Raw genomic sequence first — 21,963 nt, forward strand, 5'->3', positions numbered from 1 at the left:
ATTGCTAAAGCAGTCTACAAGTACTAACTGGTCAGATAAAATGTGCTTGTCAGGAATAACCAAACTATTGCATAGTCTTCCCCCAGATTGTTGCCTTCACTGCCCTAATTTTTATGAACCTGTTTTTGTTGGCTTTAGGACTCTGTGCACTTTATTCCTGCTAGCCCGTGGAAAAAGTGCTTGTGCATTTTCTTTCAGGCATGGTAAAATTGTTATACATCTGAGTGGTTCATTTAATTTACTTATAGGTTCCTAGTAGATGGTACTACGTCTACCCAAGAACTACAAATTAAATGTTACTAGTGGGTTGCAGCACTTGTATCACCACTAAAGTAGCTCTGATAACCATGCCTCAGCTCTGCAATTGGTGCAGTTTAAAACTGAGCTGTCCCTGCTGCTATCCTACGTTCTTCTCTTTTCCCTCTTCTGCTATCTTTGCCTTTCCTTTTCCCTTTCTATCCACTCTCTTTGTTTCTCTTTCCATGATCTTTTAGTGTTTGTAAATAAACAAAAAAAATGGTACAGCACTAGTGACTACATAAAAAAATCTTTAATGTAAATATATTACATTACGTAAAACATATGTTTCTCAAGTTTAAATTAAAAAATAAATTCCCATCTAAAATAAAAACATGTATTTTTTAATTATGGATTCATAATTATTAAAAGTGACATATAGAAATAATTAAAAGTAATTTATTTATATTTTAGTTACATTTACTGTTACATTATTTCTATGTTTTAAGTCATCATTCACCATCTTAGATTAAAAAAGAGGGAGGGGGATGTACCCTATAAAGCTGACTCATTCAAGACAGGTTTGTCCTTTTTTGCCTTGCCCTTATTTATGTTGTATCCCAAGTCACCCGAGGTTTGTGAATAACACCATATGTATCTAATCTATATATTTCAAATAAAGATGGCAGGAGTTTTAAGGAGTAATGATTAACAAACTGAGGAGGTGCTGCAGCACCTGCTGCACCACTACTTCCAGCACCACTGACTATTTACTTTCTAGCAACGACTGAGGAAGCACATGGCAGGGTACCCACTATTAACCTTTTGTTTTCTGTACTAAACACTTTAGGGGTGTTGTCTCCACCAAGTCGTTATCAAAATTGAATTCTGACAGCCGCTATGCGTGGTATTAACGTGAGGTGCATAGCTGCAATTTTCTCACATCTATTCACAACTAGTTAGTTCAATGCTGCTGTTTACTTAGATGAGAATTCTGGGACTAGTAGTTATGGGTTCATGCAGGGTAAATAAGACTACAAGTTCCAGAATTCTTAGAAAAAGACAGGACTGGCCTAATTAATCACACATAGACTTGGGAAACTTGGTAGGAAGATTTCCACAATTCCCTTGGGATTCCAGAAGAATGGTTGGCATTATTCATCTGCTCAAAGTCATCGTTGTTGCCTACTTACCCCTTTCAGACTGACCAAACATAATACATAAGTGATCAGTTTTCTTGTAAAGTTGAGACCTGTCAATATAAATTGAGAGAGCTCTTTTAACATCCAAGGTAATAAACATTTTCTCTTCAGATGGAGAAGGAAGGGGAGAGAAAGAAAGACGTATAATCTCGTTAGATTTGTGAAAAACAAAGTGAACATTTGGTATGAAAGTAGGTTCAGGGTTAAAATCACACCATCCTCTAGAAATCCGATAAAAGGAGGATGACATATCAGAGCACCTACCTCTCCAATCCTGTGTATAGAAGTAATGGCCACCAACAAGAAACCTTGGAAAGATAGAATCATTAGAACCACTCCCTTTAACAGTTCATAGTTATGAACCTGAAAAGTCCTTAATACCGAAGGAGCATCTCATGCACAGACAGAAAATACATGAGTTACATTTAACTTGATGGACGCTTTTAAACAACCTATCACACAGCCAACCTCTGACTTATGGTCAGAAAATTCTCTGCCAACATTGAAAGCAAACCAGTGAGATCTCCAGTTTGAAAGAGAGAGTTCAAGATGAAACACTTCCAAAAGAAACTGTACCAAGGAAGGGAAACGACAAGATGGAGCAGAGACAGTGTGAAGAGAATACATTTATATAAAGACCTGCAGAGTTTAAAAGTGGAATGTCTTCTTAGCCCATAAATAACCTCCACCAATCTGGGAGAAAGCCCTACATCTAACAGGTTCAAACTTCCAACTTCCAAACTGGTGAATGCTGCATTGTTCTTCTCATGTAACTTGGAAAGAACACTCTGAATCAGGTGAAATGGCGAAAAAGCGTACACTAGCCTTGTGGGCCACCTTATCACAAGAACGTGCACTCACTATGCTCCCTCCTTTAGGAACCTGTTGCAAAATCTATGCAGCAGGGCATTGTTCTTTGTGGCACACAAATCCAGAAATGGTGTTATGAACCTTTTGCATACTTTTTTTTAAAGTCATTTTGGACAGTGATAGATCTTGTGATGAAGGGGACTTCCTTCTCAAAGAGTCTGCTATTACATTATCTGTCCCTCTGTAATGAAGTGCTGCTAGATTTGACACATTCTTCACAGCCCAGGAACCCAACTGGTTCACCACCAGATTGAGACTCTTGGATTGAGTAGTTCCTTGATGATTAATATAGCCTTATAGCCCGCCGTAGAAGACTATACCAGCTATTAAAGGCCCTCTCCAGCGTTAAAGGCCCCGAGCCGAAGGCGAGGGCCTTTAACAAGGGAGAGGGACTTTAATAGCGGTATAGCCCATCTACGAAGGGCTATAAGGCTATTAGAACATTCTGTCACTAGAGGACAGAATGTTCTAACAAAAAAACAAAGCCTTTTGGGAGCATGAGGGAAATGGAATCCCCTCAGGTTTCCTGAAGCCTTTTTTCACAGCCAGAGCTGTGAACAAAGAAACATTGGAATGTTGGAGCTCCAGGCTTATACCAGCCATTATAAGCCCAGAGCACTCCATTGTTTTCAATGGAGCTCCCAACATTCCAATGTATCATAATGAAACAGTATTGTCTGTCTTGATCAGAACATTTCTGCAAACTACCAGATTGTGAAAGCACTTCAAAGCACTGAAAATTGACATTAAGTGTCTCTAATTCGAAGACTTGCAGCTTTCTAGAGTTGACCATCTGAACTGACATGTCTTGTTGTTCAGGGTTGCTCCTCGGACTAGGTGACTGGCATCTGTTTTCAACACTAAAGGCGTATCCTAATATATTAGTGCTACTTTGGACAAATTCTTGATTTCCACAGAAATGGAACTAGCCTGTCCAAAGAGTGAACTTTCCGTGACAAGAATCCGCTGAGGTACTGCAGATAAGCAGATGAGATCACAAATGGAGCCTTACCAATTTGATTGTATGAGCACATGCTGTAATATAACCCTGGAACTCTAAGTACAGTACAACTGGGGCCTCTTCGACAGACAACAGTTTTAGCAAGAGTGATTGAAGACACACAACCATTTACCCTGGTAAAATACCTTTACTAGTTCAGTTCTAAAACCTGCTCTGATGAACACCAGATCCTTAGAAAGCTGCAGCTGACATTATGGAATGTTGAGGAGAAGTCCTAGATTTATGATGAATAGTTTTGTATGGTCCATGATCTGAGACGTTTCTTCTGATGATGGAGCATGAAGAGGATGGGGGCACTGCTGGAGCCATCATTTTTGTGAAAATGCTTGGTGCTGACTTGAGACCAAAGTTCAGGACTGGAGACTGGCAACATTGATTGCCCACAGCAAACCAAAGGAACTTGTGCTGGCATTCTGTAACAGAAATGTGCAGATAAGAGCCCATGAAGTACAATGTTATCTGGAAGTGATTGAGAGGGATTAACAGAATACTCCTTTGTAATGTTTGCATCTTGAATGGAAGGTTCTAAATGAAGGTGTTCAAGTTCTTAATATTGATGACCAGATGAAAATCCGTGGATTATGGACTGGAAAGACTATATAGTAAACATCAAATCCCTCTCTCTTCCTTGACAACCTGAGCTATTACTATAAATGATCTCAATGGTAATAGTGTCTGACAGAAATTCTATTGAGTCCCCTTTCCTGATTATTTCCAAAACCCACTGATCCATGGTGATCTTTATCCACCTTGACACAAATTGATGAAGTTAACCTCTAACCTTTTAACAGATAATCCACTTTTTTGGCAAAATCAGGAGCACTGATTCTTGTTACCAGACACCTGTTTCTCTTTTTAAATGACATTTTTCCACCAGATCAGTTCCAAAAAACCTAGACCCTTCGAAAGGCATCTTCACAGATACATACTTCTGAGCAGCATCAGTTTTCCCACCCTCACGATATAATTTGCATCTGGCTCAAATCGATGCTCCACAGATTGAACTACATCAAACACGATCTTTGCATCTCCTTGTCCTCAGCAGAGGCAATCACTTGAACCCTTCATGGGTGGCTTACGAAACATTTTTGAAATACAAAATTAAATATTGTGCTGACTATGCTTCATAAACCACTCATTAAGATTTGAGAGTACTACAAGACCTATTTCATACTTAGATCAATCTTTTGATCATGACATCTTTTAGGATTTCCTTTTCTGCCATTATAGAACGACCCACCAGACTGGCCACGGAAGAATCCACAAGAATGTTGTCAGTAAAACATTCTCCATAGTCTCCAGAGAGAACAACCTTGAAAGCATAATGTTAAATAGATCCATATACTATTGCTTTACAACATCCAGAATACACTGGTGCATAGGCAAGCAGACACCAGAAAACCTTCGAAATGTCCTCAGTAAAGGGGCTCATTGGAGTTCCCCGCTTTCTCCATAGCAGGTAAGCCTATATTGCCTCTAAAATGAGATGATATATCAGGTAAGCAGTCTTTGTAAATATATTTTCCTTTCGGGTCCAAACTTATAGGAGGCCTGCATTCTCCTCTGAGTCATCAGAATCAGAAGGAACATTACTGGCTTTTTTTTCACAAATTAATATATAAATCTCATTTGAAGGCTGCCAAAGTCTTGGTAAAATCCTTCTGTGTCCTCTCCCATTCTCTGTGCCACTTATGAGGAGGATTGACAGGCTCAGGTAAATGAGATGACCAAGAGGGAGACGAGGGAGAGGGTGGTGCATTCTCATTTTCTCTGTATGCTTGCTCATCCTCACTGAAAAAACTGCATACGAAACACTATATCAAACAAGAATGAAAAATACACAGTGTGCACAATAGATCATACCTACTTAAATAGAAAGGAAAATGGTGTGAGTCCTCCATGGCTGAAAACAAAAGGACATACATGAGCACTGTGAAAGTGCCTTCTTGTGCATGTGAATCGACTGCCGGGGACCTTGGGAATCGGGATCTCGAACCCCCGTACCTGTGTACCCGGGACCCCCTGCACGAGTATCGACTGCAGGGGGCTCCGGGCTTAGGGACTTCCCCTTGTAGAGCCCATGGCTCTAATCGAGTTTCCGAGCCCCCCACGGTCCCATACCCCCCGCATGAGTGCAGACTGCCGGAGGACTTGGACCCTATTCTGCAATAGTGGAAACAGACATTCCTATTGGAGCCCCCACTTACTGTCCAGATAACATCACACTCAGGGAAGTTGAGCTGGCAATCGAGAAATTGCTCCCAAACAAGGCCCCGGGCCTGGATAAGCTCCCCGGAGATCTTTTTAGATCTCAGCCTAAGATCTGGGCCCCATACTTGTTGGTTCTGTTTAATGATGTCCTAAGAGGCTCCCCGGTACCTGAGACCTGGCTGGGGGCTGAGATTGTTCCAATTTTTAAAAAGGGTTGCCCGCTTGCCCCATCAAATTATAGACCAATCAGTCTACTTGACACTACTCAGAAGTTGATGGGCAGAATCCTGCTGGAGAGGCTACTGGGGTGGATGGAGGAAAACAAAATTTTGAACACCCTCCAAGCCGGTTTCAGATCAGGGGTCTCGACCTTGGACCAGATCTTTCGACTCCAGGTCCTATATTGGAAAACTGCAAGAGTAGAGGGTGGCAGCCTCTACCTTGTTTTTGTGGACCTGCGGGCCGCATTCGATCTGGTCCCGAGGGAGAGGCTCTGGACGGTGTTGGAGGAACTTGGTCTCCCTCCCTATTTATTAGACTCCATAACCCGGCTCCACACTGGAAATTTTGCCCAGGTGAGATGTGGGAAGAATGGGGAATTATCTGATTGTTTCCCTGTCACACGAGGAGTACGCCAGGGCTGCGTATTAGCCCCTACCCTCTTTAGCCAATATGTTAATGGCCTGATAGACAGACTCAATTGCGTCAAGGACAATGATGCACCACGCTTGGCCACTGGCAGGGTGCCCGCTCTGATGTTCGCGGACGACACCCTGCTGTTGTCGCGGACATCATCGGGCATTCAGCGGGTTTTGGACGGGTTTGTATCGTTCTGCGCCTCACGGAGTTTGGAGATCAACTTGGAGAAAACCAAGTTCATGATCTTCAACCCCCCGAGGCACACCCGCCCCCAACCCCACACTGAACGGAACTCCCCTTGAGAGAGTCAAAACATTCACATACTTGGGAGTTACTTTAACAAAACAATTCACATGGGACCAGCAAGTCTCTAAATCCTCCTTGAGACTAGCACAGATAATGGGAGGCATAGGCAGATTTTGCAGCACCCTATCTTTCAAACCGGTTACCCCAGCCCTAGAGATTTATAAAATACAGGTTAGGTCTGCAGCCTTATATGCTGCAGAACTCTGGGGACACACTAACACATGTAACCTAACGAAAGTGGAACATTCCTTTATGCGGCATCTGTTCGATCTCCCGCAAAGTACGTCTCTGCTCCCACTACGCCTGGACCTGGGCCTGGAACCTATTTCTGAGCTGATGGCAGCTCGACCTCTGCTCTATTGGAGAAGGCTCTGGTCTGTCCCGGAGCTGGAACCGTTTAGAGCAGAATTCAAAACCATTTGGGGGCAGTTAAAGACCAAGAATATACCATGGCTGGCACATGTTAAGTCCCTTTTTTACCAAATTGGCCTTCCCCAACTTTGGGATACACCGGAGGATAGCTGTTTGAGGATTCAAAGGACTGTCCTGGTGGCAGCTGTAAAAGCATACAACCTCAAATTGCTACATTGTTCAAATTCCCTGGGCAGATTGTCCAATGAGTTCCTGACAATTAAAGCTGAATTCAGGATGGAGGCGTTCCTGGATCAGGTGCAACCTCCACTGGCAAGAAAGCTATACATTCAACTGAGACACGGCTCTCTACCAGTCGGGGAAATCACTTCAAGATGGACAAAAGCGACGAAAGCTAACTGCCCTGCCTGCAACCATGCCAGGGAAGATATTATACATATCCTCTTCTTCTGTCTAGCATATGGTGAAATTCGGAAGTCCTGGATCATCCCACTTTGTAAAAACTTGGGCTTTAGACACTGTGTTTTTGCCTGCAGAGTCTTAACTTATGACACTACCCCTCCCATCATCTTTGCTGTTTCCCGGTTTCTTGTCGGTATGTGGAGGAGAAGATCCGCAATAATTAATAAGGACTAAGGGACCATCGCCTTTATTTTTAACTACTCCTTTGATATCCAATGTTTAATAACTTTTTAATCTGATGTATTTATATTTTAATTCTGTGCTTGTATATATTTTATTGCACTTTTATGGTCTTTGACCGAAATAAAGTTATCAAAGTGAAGTAAACCAGGTCCCAGTGCTCATATCCAGAAAAGAATGCCTCCCTCCATCGGTTCCGGTGACCACTCTAGGCTGATGGTACAACACAAATTATCACCAGTGTAATCAGAGCCCAGGCTAGTAGACTCTAAATCAGTCTTCATCACCATGTTGCTACCACAATGAAGACTTATACCTCCCAAGCCAAGCAGTGACGGTAAATTATCCTGAATACCTAAAGTGTTCTGAGCCCGGCAAAGACCTCACACATCTGCGTTGTAGGCATCACAGGAAAAGAAAACAGGAGACTGAAAGTGTCAGCCCACTTTATGGCAGCCAGTATGTGTGGGTGGGGCTTTCATTTTAGAATCTTCCTGCTTTGTTTCCTTCTTGAGGTAGCAGGCACCTCATAAGTAATGACTTAGATGAGGATGATGGACAGAGGGGAAGTGAATAGAATGATTGGCCTGCTATGCTATTCCTTAACAACACTTGTACAGATGTTACTGTTTCACAGCCTCAGAGCTGCCCATCAAGCATCTGAAACCACCATCACAACCTCCAGGGTAACCCCTCAGTGGCACTAGAGTAGAATCCTTGACCATCCTAAATCTGCACAGCAATTCTTAATGGAAGTTCTTGCCCACCTGATTGCAATGCTCATAGGTGCCCCATGTCAACTTTGTGTCTTTCTTACAGTTATCTTTTTGTTCTCTATCCTGATTTTTGGAGCACTTCATTTATAAGGAGACAAGCATGACTTCAGAAAGAAAAGAAAAAAACAAGACCAGATGATCCAGCCACAACTCTGCCAAGTGCCGCGCATCTTGGGTGATAATAACACATTTCAGAACATTTTTCGCAATTCTGCATGGCTAGTCATTCTTCACTCAAATCAGCTGTAAGCCAAGAGCACTGTTCTCTGCCTTTGGATGATTGTAACCAATAGGACAGCAGATGCCCCTCTAAACAACTGATATTAATTGGTGGCAGCACATTCCAATGTGTCTCCACCTGGATTGGGTGATCTGCTTTTCAATGCCGGCATGGTGGCTCACCATTGGAGTAGCATATTTTTACTCTACTCTTTTATCTTGATATAGCCACATATATGTCTTTACTTTTGACCTCTTGTTTCCGCATAAAATAATCATAATCAGTGTACGTTGTGCACTAGTATAGAAAGTGCAATAATGTAGTGTTCTGAATGGGTGTGTGTACCTTAACCATTTTTCCTTTAGGGACAACTGGGATGTCGACAAAATTCATCTACAGGCTAAAACTGGGGTTGTAGTAAAATGCATATAATGCAGTGCATTCTCCAAAGGTTAGAAAAGAATGAATCTTGAAAGTGTTGGTGTTGTGCCTATAACGTGGGCAGTTGTTCTAATTAATAAAAGTGTATCCACATGTGAAAGTAGAATATATATGTATATGTTTATATGTTACTGATGTATTTACAGGATTATATGTGTGCTGTACAATTTATATGCTTTTAAAGTAACTTTAAAAGTTAGCATGAGCTACAGTGGGACATTTAACATTAAATGTGAAAGGTGTTTTCAATATGTATGACCAAAGCATTCTTAGTTTGTCAATAAACATTGTATTTTGAAGATAGTGAGGCGAAGAAGAGCTGGAAAGGTCAATTACATTTAATGAGAAAAACAGGAGCGTTCTTCCAGGTGGTAATATCTGTCGAAGGGAGGACGCCTCAGAAACAGAGACAGGGAAATGGGAGTATCATACCAGGCGCTGGAACTCTTCATGGGAAATGGAAATAATAAGATCGAAGAATGTGAGGTCATGTGTCTCGAACTTTCTGTGTGCTTTTTATTAGTGAATTTATTTTGTAGTCTGACAGATGCTTTAGACTTTGAGAGGTGCAGACCTCTCCTGACTTAAGATTTTGTAGCTTTATGCTATACATGATCCTTTTTTCAGAACTTCTACAAATGTTCTGCAGCTGACACCTTTTCTTGTTTTTGGATTAATGTGGTTTCCTTAACTCTTGGTGTAGTGTAGGGATAGCTAGATACTGCAAATATTTTCCATGTATGGGGAAAAGGATCAAATCCATTTGTCCACTCATCAGATTCTATCTTTAATCTTTTGTATTGCAATTATGGAGATTTTGAATTGTTCGTTGCTATTAGGGACCTACATTGTCCATCGATTTGGTCTTCCTTTAATAATCCTATATATCTACAGTATGTTTTTTTGATTGATTTACATTACCTTGGCTTTGAGTTTATAATAAATCCGTTTTCAACTCAACTTTAAGATAGGGACTCTGACTTTCAATGTGTGGTCACATTGGTCACACTGTTTATGGGATGCGAACTTGTGATTTACCCCTTTTCCTTCTCAGGCTACAACAATGGTCCATTGACTTAAAGTAAATTGAAAGATTGGCCCAAAGCATTCTCAGATGGTAGCAGAGGATGGTTTGTACCTGAAGTAGATGGGTTGCGATTGTCCCATTATAGAGTAGTTTAGATCCAGCTGGCCTCAGATGTCTGTGGGGTGACGTGAAGAATCAATGACATTCCAGAGGTTTGAGAGTGAGTTATAATAGCTGAGGAGTGAGTAGCAATAGGGTTGTGTGTAAGTGCTTCATGCTTAGCTTGCTGTGTTGTGGGAATTGTGTGTTGTCTTTTGGAGATTACTTCTAATGCTTGGTTGGTGGTGTAAATGTAATGTTTATTGTTGTAAAGTTGTTATCGGGTTCGATGTGGCTTAAGATCCCAGGATGATTTAAAGGTGTAAGAGACACCTTATTGCTTTGTCTGCTGAAGTTTTGTGGGGTTTGTTGTGAGACATCGTCGACGAGCCCAATCTACATAGGGATTTCTTTTTCTTGGATAAAAGTGAAGTACGATTAGTGTGGCAGACCTATGCACATAGGAAAGCTGCATTGATCAGGGTGATACCCCGCTGGTCGAGGTTCCATTTGTATGCGTGTTGGCATCGACTGAGAAGTATTGTTCTGCTCTCTCTTGTGTGACTGCGTTATGTTGATTTCCTTTTAGAGAAGCAGACAATTGTTATTTGCTTAGCTGTAAGCAGGTTGATGCGAGAGTGCGCTTGTGAATTTGTGAAGGAGGGTGAGCTCCTGAGAGGAGTGAGACTGTCGTCATAGTGTGCCTCGCTGAGATAAGTAGGTTGGTTTGAAGCCATTCTGTTATTAGTTGTCTATGTCACAAGATTCCGCACTGCTATTGGATGATGATTTGGCATGAGATTTGGGAGCAAAAGATTGCATTTGGGTTGAGAAATACTTGCATGCTTATTGGGAAATAAAATGCTTAAAAGTTGTACGAGATTTGTTGAGAGGAGATGTGTAAATACCTCTCATGGGTAATAGGTTTCACCGAAAGATACCGCAGGTAATTATATGGCAATAAATAACGCTTACACACATGTATTTTGCTTGAATAATGGCACAAAATCACTGAGAAAGAATGTGCATTAGTGTTTCCATATATGGGACATTTATTGTAAGGATCATTGAAAATTTGAGGAGAATATTAAAAGAAATTAAATCATAGGCTAGACCCACACAATTTGAAGCACTTAAATCTTGGGAACATGCAGTCCATGCGAGAGAAAGGAAAAAATATGATGGTCTAGTGAAAATGGTAGTACACACTAATGCAGCGCAAGGTTGGATGCAGAGCAGAAACGCTGGAGGACAGACATGATAGAAGGAGTGAAATTGTATCCACTATTAGAAGGTGGAGTAGGGACTGGGAATAAAAAAGAAAGACAATACTAAGAAAGCAGGGAAAAAGACTGACAATGGTGATAGTGACCCAAGAGATCGCTTTTTGATGCATTGATGTTTGACCGAGCACCTCCGTATAATGAAACTTGAGCTGGGGATGGTGAGGGAGATGCTGTTAGAGGAAATATGAGAGTGCCCACTGCACCAGTGAGCACAAGTTCTAATGTCATAGGGGTTTCTCTTGAGCAGAAAGAACTGAGCGTGAGCTTGAACTGTTGCAGTAAATCAAAGAACGATGGGTAGGAACTCAGGGTCATGTGTTCCAGGGACCTCCACAGGTTGTGTTATTCCAGATGCACTTAAGGTTTCTGTTACAATTTGAACTGTGGTTTCTATATATAAGCCTGGTTCGGGAGGAGATGACACACTCCAGAGGTTGCTCCTGTGAGAAAAAGAGTTGAAGAATTTGTTCCGTTAAACCTAATAGAGGCAAGTTCTCCTTGTGCTGCTAGTGTGGATCCACCTTGCTGAAATGTAAATGTTATGCATTCGTTTTGCTTGCATATTACTCTATGTAAATTTAGCATTTGCTGCACCATTTTAAATTGAGCTGCCATTTTTAACCATGATTGAAACTAACCCTAGCTTGCTGAGCAATGTCGACTTTCGTTTTTTTCCTTTTTCCTCAAGGTTTGATGCTGTCTCACTGAGCACATAGTCCTTGTTAGCACATATCCTTCCCACTAGATAGAGGCCTTCTCCCGCCAGCCCAGCTGCAGGCACAGGCAGGACGACTTTAATTTATAGATAGCGTGTACCCAGCCTTAGAGTTTAAACTTATCCTACATTACCGCTTTGTTTTATCTGTGTGAGCCTGGAATTTTCCATTCTGGGCGGTGCTTTCATTGGTTTGAGATGTATTTGATGTATATTCATGCTGGCTCAAGTCAGTCCCTCTGCAGTAATACAAGGAGGCTGGTCAGACCAGCCTCCACTCAAATGTACCTTTAATAAATACCTTTGGTTTGTGTTCTCTACTGTCTGACTGACTCTTCATTTGTATGGAAGGCTGAGAGGTGGTTGTAAGTGACCCAAGTGACCCTATTCAGGTCACTTCCTTCAACCTGTACATAAGGGTGGATTTGGACCTTTGAAGTCCTTCCCTGGGTTACCAGATTTGAATCTGTTTACTTTGGAACCACCTTCAAACATACAGAATAGCACCCCTAAAGTGGTGTCTAAACCTTCGGAAAAACGTCCTGCTATTCATGCCCAGGAACTGAAGGATTTTTTTAAATCTCTCAATGCCACATCAAATGGGAGTAGAGAAGTGAGTCAGGAAACTCTACAATATACATTAAAAGTGAATTTGGTTGATGTTGGGAAGCTAAAACTAGAATTGGATGAGATGATTAGGGAGTATTTGCAGTGGATCGAATAGAAACATATCAATAGAATGAACTTTTGTTCATGAGTAAGGATGCTTCTAGAAGGGCAAGACAAGCTCATGATAAATTGTCTGACTTGCCCCAAAAGTATGAGGTTGACATGGAAGTACAATAACTTTTCAGAAGAGCCATCGGCTCACTATCAGTGTTCAGGACATATAGCATATGAGACTAGCAGGAATGAAAATGTATATTTGAGAACTGATACACAGTGTTAGGGTTTGGAGGGAATTAGAGAAATGGGAGGCTAAATGGTCCAAAAGGGAGACCCCTGAGAGAACGGCAGGAGAGTTGCCTCCTACTCGAGGTGGAGAAAAGGGAGCTTCAAGATTTCCCTTTGTGGGATGTACCTAGTGGAGGGTATGTCTATGGACCTTGTAGTAGGAGTGATCTTGTGCCATTTATAAATTAATTTCTGAAGTTAAGAGAGAAGCCTGTGGAGTGGTGTGGTTCTGGGGGTTCTGAACCTGTGTTTTAAATGTCATGATTCTGTTATGAATTTGGTATCAGTGAACCGCAAATAATGAATGCGTTATTCATGAGTATTTTCGTCATGTTACACCAATGGATTCACTGTGCATTTGAAGGTTTTGCATTGAACACTTGGGTTTCATCTTGTAAATAGCAGCCATGTTATTCGTTGCCCTTACAGTAGGCTCTCCCCATGGCAGAGCAAGCATTTAAAGGACATAACCTTAGCATGGGTTTGTGCTGACTTCTGCATGACCTGACGACAGCTGACCCTGTTGCTTGAGGCTAACCTCCCAAGCCAGTTCCTTGTTCAGCAGCTGGCGCAATAAAGTTCAAAGAGCAGGACATGTCCGATCTTTTATGGCACCATTCCCACCACTCCTATCTCCGTCCCATCTGTTGCTGCCTTTCCTTTAAGACATGTTCATCGATCTGGGTTGAAGGTTTTATGGTGGGTTTGTCCGGCCTGATTGAACAGGAAACCAAGCATGTGTGCAATCCTTTTTTTAGCCTGGACTTATCTTGAAAGTGATGCTTTGTATGCACGTCCTGGGAATCTCCAACATAATGCACTTCAAAGCAGGAATGTGTGCTTAAGGCGGAATATTCTGTATAAAAGGCCTGTGCGAAGGCCATGCAGCAGACTCTCTCATCCAGTTGCTTTAAGCGTGGCTGGGCGACGGAGCCTCACAATTAATGATAATAAAGATGTCTTTTCATATTTCAGATTCTGTGTTGATTTCTTTGCCACTTTTGAATGGACTACTTATTGGTAAGAACCCTGAGAAGGAGTATTGGAAATATACACTTTCTTCAGTTGGCGCCCAACATGGGGCTCATCATGAAGTCACTACCCGGAGGAGAGATTTTTTTCAGAGAACAGAATTCTGCTGGGGAAGGCAGGACAGAAATCTACTAAAAGAGGTACTCTGTGCACGGAGGTTCTGGGGGATTCTCTGTCTTTGCGGCCCGGCATATTTTTGATTTTTCTGACTTAAAACTCTCCAAAAGATGTCACTCCTGACTGAGCAACCCTTTTTGGCGTAAGTTTTTTAAAGAGACTCTTAGTGCAGTTAGAAATTGGCAGTTAGAATTTGGACACCTATTTGTTTGGTACAGTTTTGATAAGTATTTGTGGGTCGCTCTCAGTTAGCTTTGTGGTTCCGTTTTAGGAACATTTGTTTCAAATTTGTGAACTTGGCATGTGTTTGACATTTGCTTTGTACTTTGAAACTTGGCCTTTGTTGTTGAAACTTGGTTGTTTCATTTAAGTGGGTCGCTCCCAGAGTCCTTAGTAGTTGACACTTTGCTGGTGCTTTTGTCGTATGCACCTTTGCGAGTGTTTTTGTTGTTGACGCTTTGCTAGTGTTTTTGTCGGTGACACTTTGCTAGCGTTTTTGTTGTTGCATGGTTCCATTGCATTTGTGGTTCTTAGTACTTGATTCTTTGTTGTGTTATTTGACGCCTGCAGACGCCAAAAACCGAGGGTATTTGTTCTTTGCAGGGACTTGGTAAATCCCGTAACCCTTGAAGTTTGATGCTGGATTAGTGAGCTATAAGATGCCTGATCTTAGCGAATTTGGAGCTTTGTATTGGCCAACTTTGTATTTGTTTGAATTAGCCGGCTTATCTAAATAGGTTAGATTTACAAACATATTTCTTCCTTGGTGATTTTTGTATCCGCAGGGAACTAAAATATGACACAATACATAACAAGGATGCTTTACTCTGTCTAATTTTATGAATGGATATGCAGAATGATTTTTGGTGTTCTGCCAGCTGCAGCTAGTGAATTGAGCGTATTTTTGGTTTTTACACTGTTGAGCAGTGTTTCTTGTAAATATGACTTACAGCTACGTATAGTCCGGACTGTCCTGTTTCCGTTCTGAGTGTTGATTTGTGGGTTTAAATGTGTGTTTGAATGCGTGGTTAAAATGTGTGTTTACATGTCTATTTTGTTTGTGAGTTTTGTTGTACATTGCGACGACGCGATTTACAAGAAATGGTTGGAGAGCGCTGTATTGTGTGTCCTAAATGTTTTCAACACTTTCTGTTTATGTCTGAAATGTGCTCAATGTGTGTGGTTCACATTTAATGGATTTAAATAAGGCCCCAGCCAAAAACGAAATTACATGTTTTTTCAGAAATAAATGCATTTACAGCGTTTTCACTTAAATGCACTGTATTAAATGTTCACAGGCAAAACGTTTTTAGCTGCAGTATATTTGCATAGGAATGTTTCTTCAGCCAGCAATTTTTTTGTAGTTCAACACGGGTGGAATTTTGCATGACGGCCCTTTTACATGACAGAGGCCCTAAAATTGACGCAGAATGTGACGCTTTTTAAATTAGGCATATGCGCTCAGGTTTGTGAGTTAATGCATCTCAATAAGAGGCAAGGGATGTAGCGGGCTCTTATATGTAAAACAATCACAAACAGAAATAATTGGGTTTTATTAGAAGACAAAAATTATTAATTATGGAAAAATAATTCATAAAAATTAGTGCTACCAAAATCGTTTTTTAATATTCATAAAGCTTAACACTCATGCTATGACCTCTTAGCATTAAAATGTGATTTGCGTTATGTTGCATCACTAAAATGACAAGAATACATGTGTATAAATTCGCTTGCCATAGGCGCAAGCAAGCTCATTTTTATAACGTATACATTATTATTTTCAGATACCTGACTCTTGGATTATGTAATAGACTTTCTAGTAATCCATATTCTGCAAGAAAATTGTAAAATATTCATTTTGTAATGCCCAAAATCAGAAAGTCGATTTTGAGTAAATTCACTGTTTAAACTGCATTTTTGCTTTCCTTAAAGTGTCTCAGCCTTAAGCAAATGCATGCATTTAGGTTTTGATATAAGGTTGTGCTTTCTTGTGATTCAGTGGGTTAATGTGCCAGTACACAGGCTTGTTTTAATATCAGGATTGGAGGTTCTACTTTCAAGCTAGGCCTACGGACAGTTTGCTTATTTAACACTGATGAAGTGTGTGCCATAGGATTGCAACAAGTAAATTACTCTAAAAAACTGGTCTGTGTGTCTTTAGCTTTTGAGACAAATTGACAGTGAATGTAGTCTAATAATATGGGAATAGTGATAATTTTAGCGCCTAAAAAGAGAAATTATTTTTTTTAAAAATAGCTTGAATTATTGTTGATTAGATCCAGCCTACTGGCTTTGTCAGCTCCACTGTGGCAGAAGCTGGGGGCTGGGAGAATTTGCAACAGCTGGCTCAGCGCGCTCGCTGAGATGTTCTCTTTTAAGTGTTTCCCCATAAATTATGGAGAAGGCCCCTCATGTGTTGCCATTTACAGCCTTTTAATTAGGCCTTTGTTTCCGAGGAATGCAGAATGACCTCTCTGCACGGGCTGCTAAAAGTGAGGTAACATGAAGGACCTTGATTTAAATGGGGAGATGAAAAGGGGTTTCTTTAAACATCGTGTTAAATGCTTGGCAGGACTGCTACAATGTTTGCTAGCTGTGTTTTATTTTGCAGAAAACGAAATGATGCATCCAGTTTTAGATAAAAATAACATGCAGCCTTTTTCACACATTTTGAAGGTTATAGATTACAGGCCTACGTTCAATACGGATTTGCTCATTAACAGTTAAGTAATAAACAGTTATTTTTTGTGTATGGTACAATGTTTTTGTGTTGTGTATTTTTCTGTTTTTGCCAACAGATTTTTCATGGATTGTTCTTAAGAAGAGAAGACACGTGAGTTTGGCTAATTGACAAAAGATGTGTTTTTGCGTCATTTCTTTAACAGAAAAAAAATGTACATGTTTCTGTTTGAGGTATTTACAGCTGTCATGACATATTATATTTTGACAATTGATCTACAACTGCGTTGTGCTCAAATGTCAAACGCTGGGTATAGAGTTTGTATGGAGTTTTTGACCTGACAATTTAGACAGGCCCAAATATTGGGTTTTTGGCTGCAGGTTTAAAGTGCATAAAAAACACATGCCATGGTGCTGCATTTTGTTGTATGTTTTGTTGTTACCATCACAAGTTCTCCTGTGTTCTGAAGTTGTCCGTATGACGATACGTACCACTACACAATTATTGGATGAATTTGGTATAATGATAAATTTCACAGATATGGTTTGCATACTGTGAGGAAGGATGGCAGCACTTTTACCAGTGCATGCCTACCTTTGGTTATACATTTGGCTGTATTGAAAAAAAAAACTAAACAAATATAACGGGTTCAAAGTGTATCACCTGATGTTACTTACTGCTCATTCTATTAAAGGAATAGGCAGCCCTAAATTGTTATATATCCTTGATTGAACCTAAGGATAGAATTATAGATCTGTGACTCAAGGTGACCTAATTTTTATATGGCGTTATTTAATCAGGTTTTGTTTCCCAAATAGCATTTGGCTTTGTCCCTTGAAAGGAAGCCAGGTTTCATTTTTTCTCTCTGCTGTTCCGCCCCTGACCAATGTCGCATTATGTTTAGTTATTAGGCATTTTTAGTTGTGTTTTAGTTGTGTTCTAATTCCATTTCCTTTTTCCCATATTCCTTTCACCAGTCAGCCCATTTATTATTATGGGTGTGTTGTTTATGTGTACACTTCTAGACCGTAGTTATGTAATAGGGACCCCCATGTTATGTAAAATGTTTTTTTTCAGACTGACTGTCAAGGTAGTGATAGGCTGGTTCCAATGTCTATTTTTAATTTTTCAGCTTTCTTGTGTTCCTGCTGCTTTAATTTTTGGTGGGATTAGATGTGTTCTAAACATGCAAATACCAGGACTTTCTAGTGTTTGTTCTTTGTCTTCACATTTGATCATTAGCCTTTTGTATTGCATAGTGCACTTAATGCACATTTTTAAAGGGACTTTTCTTCATGTCTTTGATAATGTGAATGATGTTATCTTTCTATTCGAGATGTTCTAGATAAGGAATTTAGGAACACCTAGGCTTAGTCATTGAGGGAACACATGTATTTACCCCATTAGACAATGCCACTGTGTGAGGAAATTCATTTTGATAGAATTCCTGTGTAGCTATAGATGACAGAGAATAATGAAAAGAACATAACTGAAGATTCTAAAGATACTGTTTTGCCCTTTTTGCCTTTGCTCTTGTATTTTATGCCCATGACACATTGTCACTCCCTTGCAGATTGCAGGTCACCTGCTTGCCAGTCCTTTTTTTTTAAAACACATGAACTGTTTTTTGTGCTTGATTTGAAGGAAACTAACAATTGTGTTACATATCCTGCATCACTAGGGTCCTGCTGAATCTTCCAGAGTCAAAGGAAGAATGATTCCCTGCAGACCTGTGATCAACACTAAGCTCACTCCCCATCAGTGACCGCTCTAAGATGAACAGATTTCCTGGCTCTACACTTCTTGCAACAAGAAAGTCGCGAAGCTGGACAACGATCATCAGCGCGACATCGGTGATTCCTCCAAAGCAAGGCATTTGATTTGCGAAAGGCGTTGCAGAAGAAAGGAGGAGCTGATTCATTTATTTGTTGTTTGGGCTCTGTACCTGTTATGTGCTGGAAAACCTCTGTCAGTGTACATTCCCTTGAGCCATTGGCCCGAGTCTTGGCCACATTCACACTTCTTGCTTTTCACCAATGGAAAGGCAGTGCACCCGAGGATTCACGTTTGGAAAAAGGCACTACATTCTGGTGCCCAGGAGAGAGCAGCTTGAGCGTCCTCTGACACTAAATGATGAGTGTTGGAGACTGAAAATGCTGCTGATCTTGCTAAATAGTTCTTGGATCTGCACGAGATGCTTTGTGCCCTTGATCAATAAACAGCACATCATTTGTAGTGTCTGCCACAAGAAGAGACACTGGTGCATTGTTTTGAAACACTGAGACTTTCGAGTGAGCTGTGAGTGTTTTCCCCGAGCGGCACTCCAACTAAACAGTATTGTCTCCTCATGAAAGGCCTGACTTGAAGAGGCCCAACGCGAAGAAAACACTGGAAGCGGATCTGATGGACTTTGGGTATTTTCTGTGAGCTTATATAGACTTGAAGTTTGGAAAATAATTTTTGCTGCTTTGCTGGCATTGTTTTAAAGTATTTCTGTTTAGTAAAAGCAGAATAAAGTCCACTCTCTGTGGAAGAGTATCCCTTCTCATCTGAGAGCATTGATCAGGAACACCATTGTTTCACTTAAACATCTAATGAATTACTGAAATGCGTAGGAAGCAATATAAAACGTTATTAGAAAATTCTAGGATTTGCTGTCTGCTTAGGACTGTGCAAGTATTACGCATTTGACCTTTTGTTGTTCTTTTTCCCTTGCTGAATTGTATTATGGTTTTTTGTTAGATTTTTGATTGGTTACCATTTGCCAGTTGCAGGGTCACGTAGGAGTACAAACGGTTCAGTTTGTGACCTGAGTAGTGGCAGTAGGCCTGCAGGACTTGCAGTGTCCCTATGACCTGCTAATAATCACAGCTGATGTACTCTACCAAGATTGCGTGAGCGACATTAGAAAATGGAGATTGTATTGAGGAATGACGATAAAAAGCAAGAGATGAAAAACAGACACTATAGAATATTGTTCTCTAAGTGCGGTATAGCTCTATCTATTTTAATACTTTTATGTATTTTATTGGCTACTATATTTTGGTTTGTTTCCTTCTACACAATTGACGTCTGCACCAACTTCCCAACATACTCTTTCTGTTTCTTCACATGAGCTTCATATTTTACCTGAACATGAACTGGTTAGGTCAGAGTTTACTGATAATTCCTTTTGTACAGTATTTACATCAACACCAGCTAGTGATGAATATAGCCATGGTCTCGGATTTAGCATGAGTATAGGTTATTGCCTATGTAAGGGCAAAAGGATGCTCTGTGGTTCTGGGGGTTCTGAACCTGTGTTTTAAATGTCATGATTCTGTTATGAATTTGGTATCAATGAACCGCAAATAATGAATGCGTTATTCATGAGTATTTTCGTCATGTTACACCAATGGATTCACTGTGCATTTGAAGGTTTTGCATTGAACACTTGGGTTTCATCTTGTAAATAGCAGCCATGTTATTCGTTGCCCTTACAGTAGGCTCTCCCCATGGCAGAGCAAGCATTTAAAGGACATAACCTTAGCATGGGTTTGTGCTGACTTCTGCATGACCTGACGACAGCTGACCCTGTTGCTTGAGGCTAACCTCCCAAGCCAGTTCCTTGTTCAGCAGCTGGCGCAATAAAGTTCAAAGAGCAGGACATGTCCGATCTTTTATGGCACCATTCCCACCACTCCTATCTCCGTCCCATCTGTTGCTGCCTTTCCTTTAAGACATGTTCATCGATCTGGGTTGAAGGTTTTATGGTGGGTTTGTCCGGCCTGATTGAACAGGAAACCAAGCATGTGTGCAATCCTTTTTTTAGCCTGGACTTATCTTGAAAGTGATGCTTTGTATGCACGTCCTGGGAATCTCCAACATAATGCACTTCAAAGCAGGAATGTGTGCTTAAGGCGGAATATTCTGTATAAAAGGCCTGTGCGAAGGCCATGCAGCAGACTCTCTCATCCAGTTGCTTTAAGCGTGGCTGGGCGACGGAGCCTCACAATTAATGATAATAAAGATGTCTTTTCATATTTCAGATTCTGTGTTGATTTCTTTGCCACTTTTGAATGGACTACTTATTGGTAAGAACCCTGAGAAGGAGTATTGGAAATATACACTTTCTTCAGTGGTACACACAGGTTGAGCGATTTGTGAAAATATCAAGGGTTTAGTGGACTCATTTAAACACGTTGTTTGTCATTGTGGTTCTGAACGATTTCTGTACATCATGTAAGATAGCTGTGGAGGGGCCTGAGAAAGAGCCACCAAGAGATTGTGTGACTAATGGTCCTTCAGTAATAGTGAAGAGAAAGTACAACCAGGTAATGACATGGTTAAAATCCAAGGTGCCACCTCAATGTATTGATTGGGTCAAGATTGACTGTATGACACAGGAACCAAAAGAGACAATTCATGCTTACTATGAGAGATTGTTGCAGGGCTTTAAAACAGTATAGTAGAACGAATACACTGAAGCCTAAAGATATGGGACATTTTATGTCCATTTTTGTGACAGAATTGAGATAAGAGGTTAGCAGAATGATACAACATTTGATTTGCCGGCAAAATAAATCTATCGACCAAATTTTGTGATGTGCAAAATATTGTAATGATGAAATTGAGATGAGGCAGAAAAAACTGAAGGAAAAATTGATGGTTGCACAATTGAAAGCTGAACAGAGGGGAATGCAAAATGCATCATACATGAGAAATGCCCCTAAGATGCAGGGAGTGTATCAGCAGGGAACGCCAGTGATGCAGGGTTGAGGTGGATTTCAGGAACAAGATAGAGGCCGAGGTGTTTCTCTAGTTCTCAGCACTGGTATTGATGTGGCTACAGTGAAGAAGTCTAATCAATGTCATTATTGCAATAGGTTGGGGCATTGGAAGTGTGAATGTCGTTTTAATCCTACAAACGCTACAAATCAGGGCCAGATTACAGGGGCTGGTACTCTGGTACACCTCAGAGTAATCCTATGCAGCAACATATACATTCTTTATTGTATAGTTAATAAAAACCGTTACAATATTCCAATTAATAAAATACTTTTCCTTTGCGTACTATTGTACATTAAATGCAAAGTGTTAAAACCAAATTTAAAAAAAATATATATACAACATTTTT

At 40.6% G+C, this 21,963-nt stretch overlaps 1 protein-coding gene across 1 annotated transcript in view; it reads left to right on the top strand.

Annotated features, from left to right (window-relative positions):
• The window catches only part of LOC147702357 (uncharacterized), a 109,432-nt gene extending 87,827 nt beyond the window's left edge, over positions 1-21,605 (top strand). The window contains exon 3 of the mRNA XM_086929412.1: positions 21,467-21,605. Coding sequence (XP_086785538.1) covers positions 21,467-21,605 — 139 coding nt within the window. The remainder of the gene's footprint in view (positions 1-21,466) is intronic.
• The last annotated feature ends 358 nt before the right edge of the window (positions 21,606-21,963 follow it).

The sequence above is a fragment of the Lissotriton vulgaris genome, chromosome 7, assembly GCF_964263255.1.
Source record: "Lissotriton vulgaris chromosome 7, aLisVul1.2, whole genome shotgun sequence".
NCBI lineage: Eukaryota > Metazoa > Chordata > Amphibia > Caudata > Salamandridae > Lissotriton > Lissotriton vulgaris.